The sequence below is a fragment of the Hypanus sabinus genome, chromosome 12 (assembly GCF_030144855.1).
Source record: "Hypanus sabinus isolate sHypSab1 chromosome 12, sHypSab1.hap1, whole genome shotgun sequence".
Taxonomy (NCBI): Eukaryota; Metazoa; Chordata; class Chondrichthyes; order Myliobatiformes; family Dasyatidae; genus Hypanus; species Hypanus sabinus.
Genome location: NC_082717.1, coordinates 47,856,566 through 47,874,375, shown reverse-complemented (window position 1 = coordinate 47,874,375; position 17,810 = coordinate 47,856,566). Strand labels below are relative to the sequence as shown.

General features: G+C 38.1%; 1 protein-coding gene across 1 annotated transcript in view; it reads left to right on the top strand.

Moving 5' to 3' along the window:
• The window catches only part of lpgat1 (lysophosphatidylglycerol acyltransferase 1), a 70,639-nt gene that overhangs the window by 22,494 nt on the left and 30,335 nt on the right, over positions 1 to 17,810 (top strand). Inside the window, exons 5-6 of the mRNA XM_059985891.1 lie at positions 959 to 1,054; positions 5,096 to 5,363. Of these exons, the coding sequence (XP_059841874.1) occupies positions 959 to 1,054; positions 5,096 to 5,363 (364 nt within the window). The remainder of the gene's footprint in view (positions 1 to 958; positions 1,055 to 5,095; positions 5,364 to 17,810) is intronic.

The following is a 17,810-nucleotide window of genomic DNA, read 5'->3' as shown; positions in this document are numbered from 1 at the left end:
TTTCTAAAGCATTAAAATCTTTTGGCTTCCTCAATAATTCTCCTCTTTCCATTAAATACTGTTGGTACAGACTCTATCATGTCAACCAGTTTATACTTTATCCAGGTCAGGGGGCTATTCTGCTTAGTGTTACTGCATGTGTCCTGTGTTTTTTTGATCAATATTTAATGTTTCATTCTCAACCAGACCAATGGCATGTTGGAGATTGTTCTGTTTACCTCAATGGTCAAGGTAGATGTAGAGGAAAAAAATATAAAGGGGTTAACTTTAGATTGACCATGATCAGATTAAGTTTGGGTTAGGATTTGCTTTCAAGATTGGGTAACCCTTTAATTTCCAGACTAGTATTTTTAGATTAACTTTGTCTTGCTGGAGGTATATCACCAAATTAGACCAACTGGAATGCGAGAAGGGTTTTGGTAACACAGAAAATACCAGAAAAATATTCAGTGGGACATTATCGACATGGAGTAAAACATCACTGCTTATCAGATGAAACCCAGGTTTCAGCAGTTACAAAGTTGGAGAAAGGTTGAGTTTAAAAAAAAGACAAAACAGTTTTTTTAAAAAAAGAAAAAGGCTGATCTGAAAAGTAATGGGAGGTGAGAAGGGTTTTTTTGACAGTGTAGTCAGTAGTGCTAGTAAATGGACATGCTGTGGTAGAACAAGAAACATGCATTGTTTCTAGAGGTGCCAATGGGAAAAACTAAACTATCCTTTGGGACTGCATATGATTTTAAATAGGAAAACACATTAGAAGTGCTTGCTTTGAGCAAGTAAATAGACTGTTGCATTTATCCTCATAGGATTCCTAATTAGTTTACACTTTCAAAGTAGCTCCTTCTGGGAACTTCAAACCCTTTGTCCTAATATCCTCTTATTTACTGACTATTTCCAGCAATTGTCCTCCACTGCCATTACTTTCTGATACTGAACTCTGTTTTTCTTCATCCAACAGGTAGTTTGCCACATGATGTGGCTAATGGAATATATTTTTAAGTTTACAAACTTTGGTATCGTTTCATTCATCCATGGGGACTTCTTCATTAAGCAGGTGAGAGAAATATTTCTCTTGTTAATTAGTTGCACAAATGTTTGTGGTTATTCCAAGTTTTTAAAAAAAAAACCTCTCCTCACTGCAGGGCATTTTGCTTGTACAGTTAAGAAAATTATTCTGGAATATGTGTATTAAGAGTTATAAAGTTATGTAAACGCACTCTTGCATCAGATAGACTTAAGCTTGTACTATTAAGCTGCTAGGTCTATCCATAGAAAAGACTGAAATCTGGTCACTGAACCCCTGTCCAATGCGACCTGACTTATTTATTGAATTTGGGTTCAGAAGTGCTCATGCACAGACTAGCCACGATTATGTCAGATTTATGGTGCCATCAAAATACCTATTCCAGCTGACCTGCTGAGTATTTACATCATTTCCATTTTGTCTTGTAAATTAACAGTTTCTGTTTGAACTAAAATATAGTCATTATGATGACTAACTGTGGATACGTGCTTGCATTATTAATTGGCAACCACACCATCTTACAGACGCAAGAGACTGCAGATGTTACATTTGGATTAGAACAGCAAGCAGTTGGAGAACTCCGGAGATCAGGCAACATCTATGAAGGGGGGAATGGACAGTTGATCAGCATCCTTCATCTGGAAGTCCAGCTCGGATGAGCGGTCTCATCCCAAAATGTTGACTGTCAATTCCCCTCCATGGATGCTGCGTGACCCACTGACTGCTTCAACTGTTGAAGCGGGCTGCTTCAACAGCCCGCTTTCATTATCCACACTGAAGCACTGTCCCTGAACACATGCCGCTGATCAGTTATTTTTAAAATGTAGCAAATGACGTTATTCAGGGAAAATGATCAACTTGAACTTCCTTTATACAATGTTTTCAATGATTGCATACTCCAAATCTTAAGTTTCATTGTAACATTCAAAGCAATTGGACTTCAAATTCTTCATAGTTCTTATTAAAGGAGTGAAAGCATCTCATTTTAACTCCTTGGCCATTTCTGGCATTTCCAAACCTGAATCTTGAAACCTCATTGAGCAAAATAAAAGCTGGTGGAAATTTGAGGTATAAAAATAATTGTAAAAAGAAGCTGTAAGCAATTGGTAAGTCAGGGAACATCTCAGGCTGATTGGTTTCTTGCATTTTAGTGAATATGATCAGGAGCTGCCAGGTTGTATGTATTCTGCATGATGGTAGGTGATGTTGTCAAATGTTCAGCAGTTTAGGTTCATGGTAAAGATGACAAAAGATTTATGGAAGTGGATTTCCATCAGTAAGAAATAGTTGGTTTTCTTTGTTAGTGAGTGGAAGCATTATTTTGTTGGTGCTATACATGTATTCAATCTTATCTGATGGAATAATCATAGTTGAACTAATGAATGTAGAGAAAATATTCTAACCTAATTTCAATCTGAAAATTTTAGAAAATATTTGAGAAAATTGTAAAACCTTCAGATTAGTTTATCTATCACTGTAATTTTCCTCTTCCAATTTTCTTGCTCGCCCCTTCACTGTTAGTAATCAGATTCCCTTAATGGAAGATGACGGAAGGCCTGAAATCTTATAAATCAGGCCTGGACCAGTCAATAATGGAATTAGGGTTGTGGAAATCTGAAATTTTATCAAAATACAATAGTTAGCGAGGCCATTCAAAAATTTCAAGGCAGAATTGGCGAGCATTTTGTTCGCAATACAAATGTATATAATGTATTTTGACGACTTGGTTAAAAGCACTGAAATGCAGATCAATTAACATCAGATAAAATGGTGAAAGGCTGGCAAATGGCCTGTTGTTTTTGACAAAATTCATTGATTCAGCAAGACCTTTACCTAAGTGAATGATCGTTTTCCTTCGTGTCCTGATGACTGATGGTCTCCGGTCAGCATCAAAGTCACGTTTCCTGTCACGCCCAACTGCATGGATGTACACCAGGTGCAGTGAAAAGCTCACTTGCAGCCCCAGCATCACAAGCATGGTATGAGTGATGCCTAATTAAATTCATTAGTACTCCGAATTGTAACTTCCTGATCACAGTTACAATTTCCTTGCTGTCACAGGATGGACCATGCACTGTAAGTGATGTGATTTGTGTTTTTAATACTTGTAGACTATAGTAAGCTAATAGTAATAAAATATTGTAATTGGGTTCCATTCACAGAGCGTCGAGGGAACTGCTTTGCATTCAGTACTCTGCTTCTCCGGTTGCTGGTTTTCCGGCTGTTTTGAGCTGGGCCACCTGACCCAAACGTGTTTGTTTTTGACTGTTTGATGTGGATGTCTAATCTAAACCATTTCCATTTTATTCCAGATCAGTCAGTGTGTTCTTTGTTCAAGTCAGGAGCCTTTCTTTATTACTGAAGTGGATTCTGGTAATTGGGCCATTGGTTAATTAGGGCAGCCATTTATTTGGGACAACTTTTAAAGAACAACATCTAATTGAGAAAATAGATGCGATTCCCTTTGTTTGGGTTACTATGCCACTTAACAGGAGATGTGCGGAGCAGTTTCTAACTAGTGAGAGTCACGTGGACTTGTCATGGCCGTTAGACACCCGTGTTTGGACTGAACAGTTTTTAAATATCATCAGTTGCACGTGTTTGTGTTCAAAAAGCAGTGATCTTTGTCACTGATAGTTACAGAGAAATAAACAGGGAGACAATTCAGAACCGTTTTGCTCACTGTGGTTTCAAGCATTCAGGCTTGGAGACGTCAGAAACAGCTGGGAGTGAGAATGAAACCATTTTCTACAAGTTATGAATGATGAAGAAATTGAAGCTATTGACAATCATCTTGAACATTACAATGAAAATGAAGATTTGGAAGATGCAATTTTTGAAAACATTACATGAAGGCAATTCAGGCAGACGCTGGGTGTCTGTGCTGATGTGTTTATTTACAGTCAATCAAAAGAACACGGTACACAGGATGAATTTCTCTGTCAATAATACACTGTTTTCTAGTACTGTTGTCATATTGGTATTGTTCTAATTCTGTATTTCATTAAAATACATAATTTATTACTCAGTTAAACTGTAGTGTGTCTTTTTTTAATATACCTTTTTAACTATTTCCATGAAAGTTTGATTAATTTGATTGAGCAGCTGCTTAATTGGGCCAGAATGTACTGGTTCCAATGTGTCCCAATGAACCGGAATCCACAGTGCTTCACTTGTCCTTGGCTTGATCAATAACAGAGTATGTGCAACATTAAAAAGTCTTTTTTTTCTCTTTGCCTGCAAATTCCTTTGGGGGAGGAGATTGTAACTGCTTGGGTCAGGTTTGGGTTGACTGTAGCTGGGTTAGGTTTCAGTTTTATCCTTGTGCAGAGCTCTACAGGAACTATCTTATCTCCAGCTTTATTGCTCAGCTAATGCATACTCCTGAACAAAGGGTGAAGCCTCTGCAGAGACGACAGAATAACATCATCAGCTGAAGCAGGACCAGGGATGTGTTGCCTCTCGTTATTGATAATTCGCATGAGACGCCTGCTACTATTTTGTTAGTGCACGGGGAGTACTGTCAAGAGAAAAAGAAAGGGAGCATTGCGTTAAAAGTGAAAGACAAATTCGAGAAAGATAAAATATGCTGGAATATAGGGAAAGTATCGCAACACACTGTGAGAACTCAGCAGGTCCAGCAACTACTGTGACGAGGCTCAAGTTGATATTTCGGGTCAACACTCTGCTTTAGGACTTTTGCAGGACCTCAGCCCGAAAGATGGCTGTGCACCTTTTGCCTTTGCAAATACTGCTTGACCCATTGAGTTCCCACTGAAATTTGAGAAATAGGAAGTTCTTGATTTTAATATTATAATACAGATTGATGCTTTGTGCTTGGGATATTAAATTATTGGAATTATTAATAACAGATCTGAGTAATACAGAACTTTGAGGTTTATTTTGGTAGGCTAATGCAAATAGCCTCCTGATTCATAGCTGTGATTTTTGCAAGTTTGTACACTGTTGTTAATAAAAAATGTTTAAGTTTTACTGGAGGGAAAATGTTTCTTGTAATGGAGCCAAATGGCCTCGATTCATTAATTTTCACCTATAACCTGTACTTTCTAGGGTAAAGCTCACCGTGACAAACAGCTGATTCTTCTACGGCAGCACTTAGAAAAGTACTACAGGAGCCGGGGCCGAAAGTGGATTGTATTGTTTCCTGAAGGAGGTTTCCTGCGGAAGAGGCGAGAAACCAGCCAACTATTTGCAAAGAAGAACAACTTGCCATTTCTGAAACACGTGACTTTGCCTCGACAGGGAGCTACTGAAGTGATCTTGCAAACCCTGTGTGCACAGCACGAAAATGGAGCAATTGGCGATGTTAGTGGTCCAGGTATGTATCAAACTGAAGATAGAATCAATAACAATTTCTCGAACTTCCAGTAATTACTCCCCATCACTTCCCTTGCTCTCTTCTTCCATTCCCTATTCTGGTTATCCTCTCACCCCTTCTCACCTGTCCATCCCTGTGGTTCTCCTCTTCCTTCCTTTCTCCCCATGGTCCATTGTCCTCTCCTATTAGATACCTCTTCCACTGATCCCCCTTCAGCTTATTACATCATCTCCCCTCCCGGCATGTACTTCCCTCCCCCCACTTTATTCTAGCTCTGCCGCTTTTCTTTCAGTCCAAATGAAGTGGTTTGCCCAAAAAAGTCAACCGTTTATTCCCTTCCACTGACCTGTCGTGTTCCTGCAGCATTTTCTGTCTGTTGCTGACAATAGCAATAGTTATTTGATGACTGACTTACTGTAGCTGTTAGCTGAGTTACAGCCTATGCTATCAGTTGCAGATATTTCATGTAATGTGTTCTGCTGGAAAAACAAAATACTGGTCCTACATTTAGAAATCGTATTCAGAATGTGGGTAGTAATAATTCTGATGTTAAAAGGTCCATTTCAGAGAGTAGATTTCAGTCCTGTTGGATAATCTAATAACGAAGACCTTTCCTTAAATTTATTGAATGAGTTTTTTTTGTATAGTTGTGATTCAGTGAGCAGGAGGAGATGAATTAATTACTCAACAACCTTGCACAGGGTAACTTGGCAAGTAGTGCTGGGAAGTAGTTTTAATCACTCTTCCCCAAAATGAACGAGGGTGGAGAGGGAAGAAGAGGGCGACAGTTGGATAGCCACCATTCTCCAAGGAAAAGGGTTGGCCTTATATAAATTGCTAAGATGTTTGTTTACAGAGACTTGTACTCTTTTTGACTAATATCTGTAATATTGAAGGCCTCTTTGGGGGGAGAGGGAGTTGGATATTTCAATTTAAAGGTCTGTACAGAATTGTTTTGTGGAACAGGTCTAGTTTGCATAAGGATTTGCTAACTTTACCTCCTCCCCAATGCTGGAATTTCTCCTTACCCACCATCTCCCTCTAGCAGTTGCAGGGATCCCAGTTAACCCACTTCAAACAGTACAATTCCACTTGACAAACACAGAGAGCTCAGCTTGGTGTCAGGTGGGGATTCAGTTGCCCACTGTGTTCTGCAAACTCCATAGCACATCTTGGTAGGTTTCCAAATTGAATATTGGCTTCCCCTCTTACCAGACTGGCCTTTAGTAATGGTGTTCACGATGCCTTGGGAAGTACTTGTTGGCAATAATGTTTGCAGAAGTCATGGAGAAGTAAAAATGGAGGTGAGGTGACTTTGAAAGTTTGACTATAGTGTTTAAAAAGGATACAATCAGGTCATGTGAATGGGACTTAATTTGCTGAGTGACTTCAAGAATTTTAGACTGTATACTGGGAAGAAATTAAAGCTATTTCTTAAAAATATGAATTGGTTGTGTGTGCACAACAAAATATATTTGTACTTGTGTATGAAACTGAGAACATGTACAAGTGCTGGTTTTGCATTAGAATAGGTAACTGGAAAGATTCTAAGACAAAAAGTTATCAGATTATGAAAAAAAAATTGCCACACATGAAAGGTAAAGCAGAGACTGTGACTGCATTTAAGATAAATAGGTGCATTTACAAATAATATAAACTGTGATAATGTGATAAAGATGTATCTGCTATGATTTTCAAATTGAAGACGTTTGAACATTAGACAAGCCAAAACAAAAGGGAGGAAGATAGATCGCTGTTGAAATAGCAGAGAGTCATGCTCAGCTTGCTTTAATGTGTGCGATGTTACAGAAGCAAGTGCTTTTTGGCTTTCATTGAACAGAGTTGACATGCTTCATGATCTGAATCATAGAGTCACTGAGCACTACATGTAGCTCAGAATCAGGCAGTTTTACTAAATCACAGCAAAACTGGTCTGAAGTTGCTGGAGCTCAAACTTCAAAGTAAGTTCATTATCAAAGTACATACATGTCATCATATACAACCCTGAGATTTGTTTTCTTGCGGGCATGGCTTGTAAATCCAAGCAGTACAATAGAATCAATGAGATACCACACCCAACAGAATAGGCATGCTGTCAATGTGCAAAAGGCAACAAACTATGCAAATACAAAAGAGAGAGAAAGAAAGAAATAGATTTTAAAAATCACTCATTCGAGAACACAAGGTGAAGGGTCACTGAGAGTGAGTCCATAGGTTGTGGGAACAGTTCAATGTTGGGGCGTGAAGTTATCCCCTATGGTTCAAGAGCTTGATGGTTGACTGTTCCTGAACCTGGTGACGGGGGTCCTGAGGCTCCTGTACCACCTTTCTGATGGCAGTAGTGAGAAGAGAACATGGCCACATCTATAGGGTAGCATACTTGATCAAAGCTTCAGTGTCAATCCTGGGACAAACAATGTTGATGCCAAAACCTAGTGAAATAGAAATATTAATTCAAAAAAGAAAAATTTTAAAAATTACATATCGTATGTATAATTTGATTCAAAAACAGACAATTAAATCAGGAATTCATAAATCAAGACAAAAATGGGTATCTGATTTGAATGTTAAAATTGATGGAAAAAACTGGTCAAGATTATGTTCTGATAGTATGAGAAATACAATAAATGTTTGACTTAGATCAATACAATATAATTTTTTACATCAATTATATATAACACCACAGAAAATAAATAGATTAAATTCAAATATGTCTGACCAATGTTTTCGATGTAATCAAGAAATTGGTACTTTTTTACATTCTATTTGGTCTTGTTTTGGATAAATCTAAGACTTCTATTGGAACAAATTACTGGAGTGTAACTCCCACATAGTCCAGTATTATTTTTATTAGGAGACATTGAAGGGACAATACCGAAACGTAAATTGAATAAATATCAGAAAAAATTTATAACAATTGCATTGGCAGTAGCCAAAAAAGTTATCGCAGTTACTTGGAAATCTGATTGATATTTAACTATGGATTGTTGGAATAATGAAATACATAGTTGTATTCCACTTGAAAAAATTACATACAATCTAAGAAATGAATATAATATATTTTTGAAAATTTGGCTCCCATACTTATAAAAGATTGGATTAAATACATAGGTCCTTTGAAGATAAAATTATAAATTAATTGGGGAAAGTAAAAATAAAAACTAAAGTTATTTTGAACTCCATGGAGCATGTGGGGATCCTCCGATATCCAGGCAATCTTTCTCTTTTTTTTTCTTTCTTTAGATAAGGGTTCAGTGGGGGAGGGTTAAGGGGAGGGGGGAGGGTTAATGTTATTTTTCTCACTATTTCATCATCACATTCTTTGTAATTTTCTAAAATGTAATAAATAAATAAATAAGTCGATCTTACAAATGGCATTGTGAAGAAATGTTGAGATGCCAGTCAATGTCCATATTCGATCAATAGCTACATCTGAGCTATAGCATAAACAAAATATTTAAAAAGTATTGCTGACATAATTTTGGACTTATAATTCTGTGTGTCAATTTAGACTACTTTTCAAAGGGCTTACTTTAACTGAACATTAACTTAAATGATAAAACCCGGATCACTCGGGGCTGAAGGGGTGATGGAAAGGACATATAGAGAGGTAGCTACACCCAAGGTGCAGGACACAGCAAACTGGGTGACAATCAGGAAAGGGGAAAGGGATTAACGAGCCAGTGCAGAGTTCCCCTGTGGCCATCCCCCTCAACAACAGGTATATCACTTTGGATACTGTCGGTGTTTGGGCGGGGGTGGGGGGTGGATTGGAAATGACCTAACAGGAAAGTAACAGTGGTTGGGTCTCTAGCACTGAGTCTGCGTCAGTGATTCGAGCAGGAAGGGGGAGGAAGAGGCATGCTGTGGTGTTAGGGGAACTGACAGGAGGTTCTGTGGGTGAGAACAAGATTCCCAGGGGGCATGTTGTCTCATGGGTGCCAGGGTCCGGGATATCTCGGATCAAGTCCTGAGCATTCTTAAGTGGGAGGGTGAACAGCTATGTAGGTATCAGTGACATGGTTAAGATGAATGACAAGATTCTGCTTGGCAAGTTCAGGGAGTTGTGTGCAGGACCTCCAGGATTGTGATCGCAGGATTGCTACCCTTGCCACATGCTAGTGAGGCTAGAACTAGGAAGATTATACAGTTTATTATGTGGCTAAGGAGTTAGCATAGAGGGAGGGCATAAAACTTTTAAATCATTGGTCTCTCTTTGAAGGAATGTAGAGAAGGGACAGTTTGCACCTGAATTAAAGGGGGACTAATATTCCAGCGGGAAGTTTTGTTAACGTTGCATGGTGGGGTTTAAACTGAAGTTTCATGGGGATGGGAACCAGAGTGTCAAGACAGTTAGTGGAGAGGTAGGCCGTGGAGCCAGATGTTGGTAAGACCTCAGACAAAGTTGGGAATCAAAATCGAAAAGTGTGAATACAGGACTGAAAGTGTTGTGTTTGAAAGCGTGCAGTATATCTGAATGAGGTATGAGAATAAGGTAGATGACCTTGAAACACTGTTGCAGTTTGGCAGCTATGATGTAGGCATCACAGATTCATACCTGAAAGATTATAGCTGGGAGTTTAATATCCAAGGATACACATTGTATCGAATGGATAGGCAGGATAGTGGGTGGTGATGCTCTGGCCAAAAAATGAAATCAAATCATTAGAAAGAGGTGACATGGGGTCGGAAGGTGTTAATCATTGTGGATAGAGCTAAGGAACTGCAAGGGTAAAAAGACGCTGATGGGAGCTGTATACACCCCACTCCCCAAACAGTAGTAAGGATGTTGCCGACAAATTGCAATGGGAGATAGAAAATCCATGCCAAAATAGAGCAAGAAGGGATACAGGGAGAAGAGAGGATTTTGGGGCTAAGAGGAAAATTGGATCAGTTATGATGAAATGGCAGAGCAGGCTCAATGGGCCATGTGATTTAATTCTGCTCCTCTATCTTGTGATCTTTAAAAGACATTTTTCCCCACACCCTCACCCACTCCTTGCAAATTTAAGACTATATTCCATTTTATTTACTGTAAATTCTTCATAATCTCACTGCTCAGCAAGTGCAGCTTATCTGTTTGCACAGTTGAGTGCCAGCTCATCCAGAAAAATAAGTTTTACTTATATAAAGTGCATTTCCTTTGATTCTGAAATGTTTTGTCTGATTTCGTCCCAGGGCACAGTCATCTATTTTCTTTCTTTTCTGTGAAGAGAAGAATTAAGTATTAACAGTAAATAATAAAACACTGCTTTTCTGAAAACCATTTAACTTGGGTTCATGTTCATGACATTCAGTTGGCAGTTTCAAATGTATTTTGTTAATAACATCCTCGTTTTAGTGTTTTCTCTTCCTGTTCTCACATCTTTATTTCCTCTATAAGCTGGGGCTTTATTAGGTGTTGGTCAGGCCGCATTTGTAGAATTATGAGCAGTTCTGGGCCCTGTGTCAAACAAAGCACGTGCCAGCATTGCAGAGGGTCCAGAGGAGGTTTATGAAATGACCATGTGGTTAATGTACGCAGAGTGTTTGTTGGCTCTGTGCCTGTACTTGCCGGAGTTTACAAAAAAAATGAGGGGTGATCTCATTGAGACCTATTAAATATTGAAAAGCTTAGATAGAGTGGTTGTAGAGAAGATGATTCCTATACTGGGGGAGTCTAGAACTGGAGGGCACAGCTTCAGAATAGAAGGGTGACCCTTTAGAACAAAGATGAAGATTTTATTTAGCCAGAGGGTGGTGAATCTGTGGAATTTATAGCCACAGACAGCCGTGGAGGCCAAATGATTGGGTATATTTAAAGCGGAGATTGAGTACATAATTAGTAAGGGCATTTAAAGTTATTGAGAGAAGGCCAGAAAATGGGGTTGAGTGGGAAAATAAATCTCCGATGATCAAATGACACAGCAGACTTGATGGGCCAAATGGCCTAATTATGTTCCAATGTCCTATCATACAGCACAAGTACATTTTATAAACATGCAACATGAAGAAGTTTCATCTTGTGTTGAGTTTTTCTGCAAAACTAAGTTATTGGCACTGGTTCTGCATTCCGGCCAGTGAATTGCCAGAAGACTTGTTTACATAGTGCAGTATTGAAGAGACTTGGTGATCATATTAATATTGGGGGATAACTTATTTTACTATGTCACAATCTTCAAGTGCTTGCATGGAAATTTGTGTTGCTATCTCCAATTTCACAGGAAAGCAAGTCTGGTGATGTGGTTTACACCTACATTTGCACAAACAGTGGTTAATAGGAGCAAGTAATGTTGGTGCTGTAGGCATACCAGATAACAACCACTTCCAACAAGAGTGTCTGCCAACAGACAACGGTGTCACCAAATTACCCACGCTCAGCATCGTGAGGGTCAGAAATTCAGCTGGCCCAGCTACATCAGTATCATATGACAACAGGTCAGAGGCTAGGAATCTTGCCTCCTGACTCCCCAAGGTCCGAGCTCTGATTGAGATCATGAAGGAGTACTTTCCACCCTCTAGTAACTCTGTGTCATCCAGGAGAAAGCAGCCCCCCAATCGGTCTGCCATAAACTTCACAAAGCAATCATTACCTCCATCATTGATGCAGGGTGGCTGTATTGTGCAGCTATGACAAATAGGGCAGCAAGCCCTTGCCTGAGCCAGACCTGTCCAACTCATGATCTCTGCACCAAGAGGGACAGGGGTACCATGAGCTACAAGCTGCACAGCCACCTGACAGTAGTCCTTTATTTTTGCTGAGTCCCAGTCATGGAGCTCGCTACCCCACAGTACAGTGATAGTCCCTTCCTCAGGATGCTTGTGAAGAAAGGCCCTTACTGCTTTTTATTCTGAAAACAGAATGCTGCAGCTTCATGGGGCTTAAATGCAAAGGGAAAACCCAAAAAATGTGCCTTCAGTGATGACAAATGCAAGACCAAGCTTGCTTGCTTTTGTGATGTGCCTTGTACTACTCACCTCAACTACTTTCTCTGACAGCTCATTCCATGTACCACCCTTTGTGTGAAGTAGTTGCCCCTCAGATCCCCTTTAAATCTGCATAGCTTCTAGTTTTTGGTTCTGTTTCCTTGAGAATAAGACTGTGTGTACTCACCTTACCAATATCTTTCATGCTTTTGTACACCTCAGCCACGATACTTCTCAGTTTCGTGCTCTCCATGGAATAAAGACTAGCCTGCCTGCCCTCTCTCGGTAGTTCGGGGTCCCATGTTCTGGCAACATCTTTGTAGATCTCCTTTGCCTGCTTTTCAGTTTCTTTTTATGAATGAGTAACCAAAACTGTCCCTCTTTTTCTAGGTGCAGCCTCACCGACATCTTGTACCACTACAACATAATATCCAAACTCTTATACTCATTGCCCTTATTGATGAAGGCCAACATGCGAAATGCCTTCTTCATCTTGTCTGCCTTTAACAGTTCCCAAAAAGCAGCAAGTGCATGAATTCTGACTGTAGATCCCTCTGTTCCACAGCATTCACTGTACAAATCCTGCCTTGTTTGACTACCCAAAAACCCTTACCCGGATTGAATGCATTTGCCTGTCCTTGGTTCATTTACCCAGCTGAAGACACCCCTCCCCTTCAATTTTGAAATACTTCAAGCTGAAGTTCAATTTTCTTGTCATTCAGCCACACATATTTATTCAGCTAAGGGGCTAAGGTGTAAGGCTTGGGACATCCAGCCACACACAGCACGTACAGTGTTACAATCCAGCATGTGCGGTCACAGAATAATATTAGCACAAGTCCCTGAGTGGCGTGTTTGATTAGCTTCAATGCTGTCTGTTAAAAATAAACATTATTAACGTAAGAACATTATCTCAAGAAGTTAGTAATTGACTTATTTTTCTGTTACTGAACTTTACACACTGAACTGCCACAGTGCTGGACGTGATGGGGCTGAGTAAGCAGAACTGGAGAAGGTTACTGAGGAGTGGCTGGTGACAGGAGCAACATGCAGAGAGGCAGATGGGTTAGGTTGTTATCTGGGACTAATGGAAAGTGAGGGGAAAATTGCAGATTAGGAGGGCAGGAAAAGGCAGAAATCCAGAAGACTAGCTAGGCTACAACTTGGCATTTTATTTCACATGCCTACATCACCAGTAGTAGGGCCCATCTGACAACAGAAAGGCAATGGGGTACCACTGACTCATATTCATGTGACCTTCAATTAGAGAGGTTAGTGATAATTAGTTGCTAGTAAATTTTCATAGGGTCAATCCAGGAAAATACAAATCCCATTTCCAGAAAAGTTGATATATTTTTCAAAATGCAATAAAAACAAAAATCTGTGATATGTTAATTCACGTGAACCTTTATTTAACAGACAAAAGTACAAAGAAAAGATTTTCAATTGTTTTACTGACCAACTTAATTGTATTTTGTAAATATACACAAATTTAGAATTTGATGGCTGCAACACACTCAACAAAAGTTGGGACAGAGGCATGTTTACCATTATGTTACATCACCTTTCCTTTTAATAACACTTTTTAATCGTTTTGGAACTGAGGATACTAATTGTAGTAGATTTGCCATTGGAAATTTTGTCCATATTTGCTTGATATAAGACTTCAGTTGCTCAACTGTCCGTGGTCTCCGTTGTCTGATTCTCCTCTTCATGATGCGCCATACATTTTCAATAGGAGATAGATCTGGACTGGCAGCAGGCCAGTCAAGCACACGCACTCTGTGTCTACAAAGCCACGCTGTTGTAGCCCGGGCAGAATGTGGTCTGGCATTGTCCTGCTGAAATAAGCATGGACGTCCCGGGAAGAGATGTCGCCTTGATGGCAACATAAGTCTCTCTAAAATCCTAATATGCGCCTCAGAGTCTATGGTACCTTCACATACATGCAACTCACCCATGCCATGGGCACTGATGCACCCCCATACCATCACAGATGCTGGCTTTTGCACCTTTCGCTGATAGCAATCAGGATGGTGTTTTCATCTTTGGCACTGAGAATTCGACGCCCGTTTTTTCTGAAAACTAGCTGAAATGTGGACTCATCTGACCACAGCACATGGTTCCACAGTCTTTCGGTCCATCTGAGAAGAACTTGGGCCCAGAGAACTCGCTGGCGTTTCTGCATAGATTTGATGCATGGCTTCCTCCTTGTGTAATGCAGTTTCAAGTTGCATTTCTGGATGCAGCGAAGGACTGTGTTAAGTGACAATGGTTTTCTGAAGTACTCCCGAGCCCAGGTGGCTATAGTTGTCACAGTAAGCATGATGGTTTCCTCAGCAGTGCCGCCTGAGGGCTCGAAGATCACATGCATTCAACAGTGGTTTCCAACCTTGCCCTTTATGCACTGAGATGTCTCTGAATTCTCTGAATCTTTTCACAATATTATGTACTGCAGATGTTGAAAGACCTAAATTCTCTGCAATCTTGCATTGGGAAATGTTCCTTTTGAACTGACTAACAATTCTCTCATGAATTTTGGCACAAAGGGGTGAGCCACGACCCATCCTTGCTTGCAAAGACTGAGCCTTTGATGGACGCTACTTTTATACCCAGTCAAGATACCTCACCTGCTACCAATTAACCTGCTTAATGTGAAGTCTTCCAAACCGGTGTTACTTGAATATTCTGTGCACTTTTCAATCTTATTTTAACTCTATCCCAACTTTTGTTGAGTGTGTTGCAGCCATCAAATTCTAAATTTGTGTATATTTACAAAATACAATTAAGTTGGTCAGTAAAACAATTGAAAATCTTTTCTTTGTACTTTTGTCAGTTAAATAAAGGTTCACGTGAATTAACATATCACAGATTTTTGTTTTTATTGCATTTTGGAAAATATCCCAACTTTTCTGGAAATGGGGTTTATAGATGAATGGCCAAATAGAAGGCTAATCCTTTTATTTTGCTCAATGGAAATGCATATCGTCCACTGCCTCTCAGGGTGATGCAAAAAAAAACTTTTATGGACTTAAATTAAAAGTGTCTGAAACTCTTGGCGGTTGCCTGACACCATGCCTTAAGGCCTTCTGGTTTCTGCCCAAAGACAAAATGATTTGTAGGTGATCTCAAAGTGTTAGTCAGACAGTGCTCAGTGTTGGCAAGCTGGTTAATTGGTTTTGCAGCCAATTGTCCTCAGTTGACATCTGCTTTCTTTGGAAGGACTGAGAAGGCTTATCACAATTACAGCATTTCATCAGTTGCATTGACTGAGATCATATTTTAGGCATTGAATTTGAAACCACAATTCAGAGAGCTTTACTACTTTTAAATAGGCAAACTGAACTACTGAGTAAAACTGAGTTCTGTCACTCTCTAGTATGGGTTTTCAAAGCCACTGAGTTGATACTTTCTGCAGTTGGAACTTTAGAAGGAAAGTCAGCTATTGTATATTTTTTAAAAATGTTACAGTTAATAGGGCTGACATTGCTTTCTATTTTCTACACGTAAAAGAAATTGCTTGATTAAGGGTGCTTGGAAGAGCATACTAAATATGTACTCGTTTCATGTAACTGCTGCAACAAAGTGATTGCAATGTTGTTCTGTATGCAGAGTGGAAGAATATAATTATACTCCACAGCATGGATTATTATATTACCTGAACAAATTACATGGCTATAATAACAGCAGTTTTTTAAAGGAAAGTTACGTTTTTCTCAGTAAAACTTTGTCATTTATAGTTGCAACTTAATTATACTTTTCTTTCTTTTACTATTACCTGGAATATATTAGTGTGGAGGTTATGAAACTACTCTCTTAAATCAGAGACGCTGACTAAGAATAACTTTTCAAATTTTACCATGGCTTTTTGAGAGTTTTTTTATTTATTAAATTTTTAAGAGAATTACATAAAATGAATAGAATATTAGAATAGTGAAAAATTAATATTGACCCTCTTTCCCCCCCCCCCCTTAGATCCCTATCTGGAAAAAAAAGGAAAAAAAAGAAAAAAGAAAGAAAGAAAAAAAATAGAAAGGTTGCCTGGATATCGGAGGATTCCCACATGCTCCATGGAGTTCAAAATAACTTTAGTTTTTATTTTTCCCAAATAACATATTTTTATCTTCAAAGGACCTATATATTTAATCCTATCTTTTGTAGGTAGGGGTGCCAAATTTTCAAAAATATATCATATTCATTTTTTAAATTATAAGTAATTTTTTCAAGTGAAATGCAGCTGTATATTTCATTATTCCAATGATCCATAGTTAAATATGAATCTGATTTCCAAGTAACTGCAATAGCTTTTTTGGCTACTGCCAATGCAATTTTTATAAATTTTTTCTGATATTTATTCAATTTAGGTTTCGGTATTGTCCCTTCAATATCACCTAATAAAAATAATATTGGGCTATGTGGGAGTTGTATTCCAATAATTTGTTCCAGTAAAAGTCTTAAATTTATCCAAAAAGGTTGAATTTTAGAACAAGACCAAGTAGAATGTAAAAAGGTACCAATTTCTTGATTACATCGAAAACATTGGTCAGATAAATTTGAATTTAATTTATTTTCTGTGGTGTTATATATAATTGATGTGAAAGATTATATTGTACTAATCTAAGTCAGACATTTATTGTATTTATCATACTATCAGGACATAGTCTTGACCAATTTTTTTCATCAATTTTAATATTCAAATCAGTTTCCCATTTTTGTCTTGATTTATGAATTCCTGGTTTTTGAATCAAATTATACATACAAGATGTAAATTTTTGAATTTTTCTTTATTGAATTAAGATTTCTATTTCATTAGGTTTTGGCATTAACATTGTTTGACCCAGTTTATCTTGTAAATAGGCCTTTAATTGAAAATAACAGAAAAGAGTGTTATTTGATATTTTATATTTATTTTTTAATTGATCAAATGATATCAATATACCTCCTTCAAAACAGTCACCTATATATCTGATCCCTTTTTGAAACCAGTTATGTAAAAGTTGATTATTCATTGTGAAAGGAATAAGCCTATTTTGAATTAAGGTTCTTTTTGCTAATAAGGATTTCTTTATTTCATCATCCATATTTACCTTATTCCATAAATCAATCAAATGTCTTAATATAAGAGATTCTTTCTTTTCCCGTATCCATTTGGATTCCCATTTATATATAAAATCTTCTGGTATATTTTCTCCTATCTTATCTAATTCTATTCTAATCCATGCTGGTTTTTCTTCATCAAAAAAAGATGCAATAAATCTAAGTTGATTTGCTTTGTAATAATTCTTAAAATTTGGAAGTTGTAACCCTCCTAAATCAAATTTACATGTCAATTTTTCCAACGATATTCTTGATATCTTTCCTTTCCAAAGAAACTTCCTCACACATTTATTCAATTCTTGAAAAAACTTCTGAAGCAGTTGTATTGGTAATGTTTGGAATAAATATTGTAATCTAGGAAATATATTCATTTTTACAGCATTAACTCTACCTATTAATGTTATTGGTAACATCATCCATTTATCAAGATCTTCTTTTATTTTT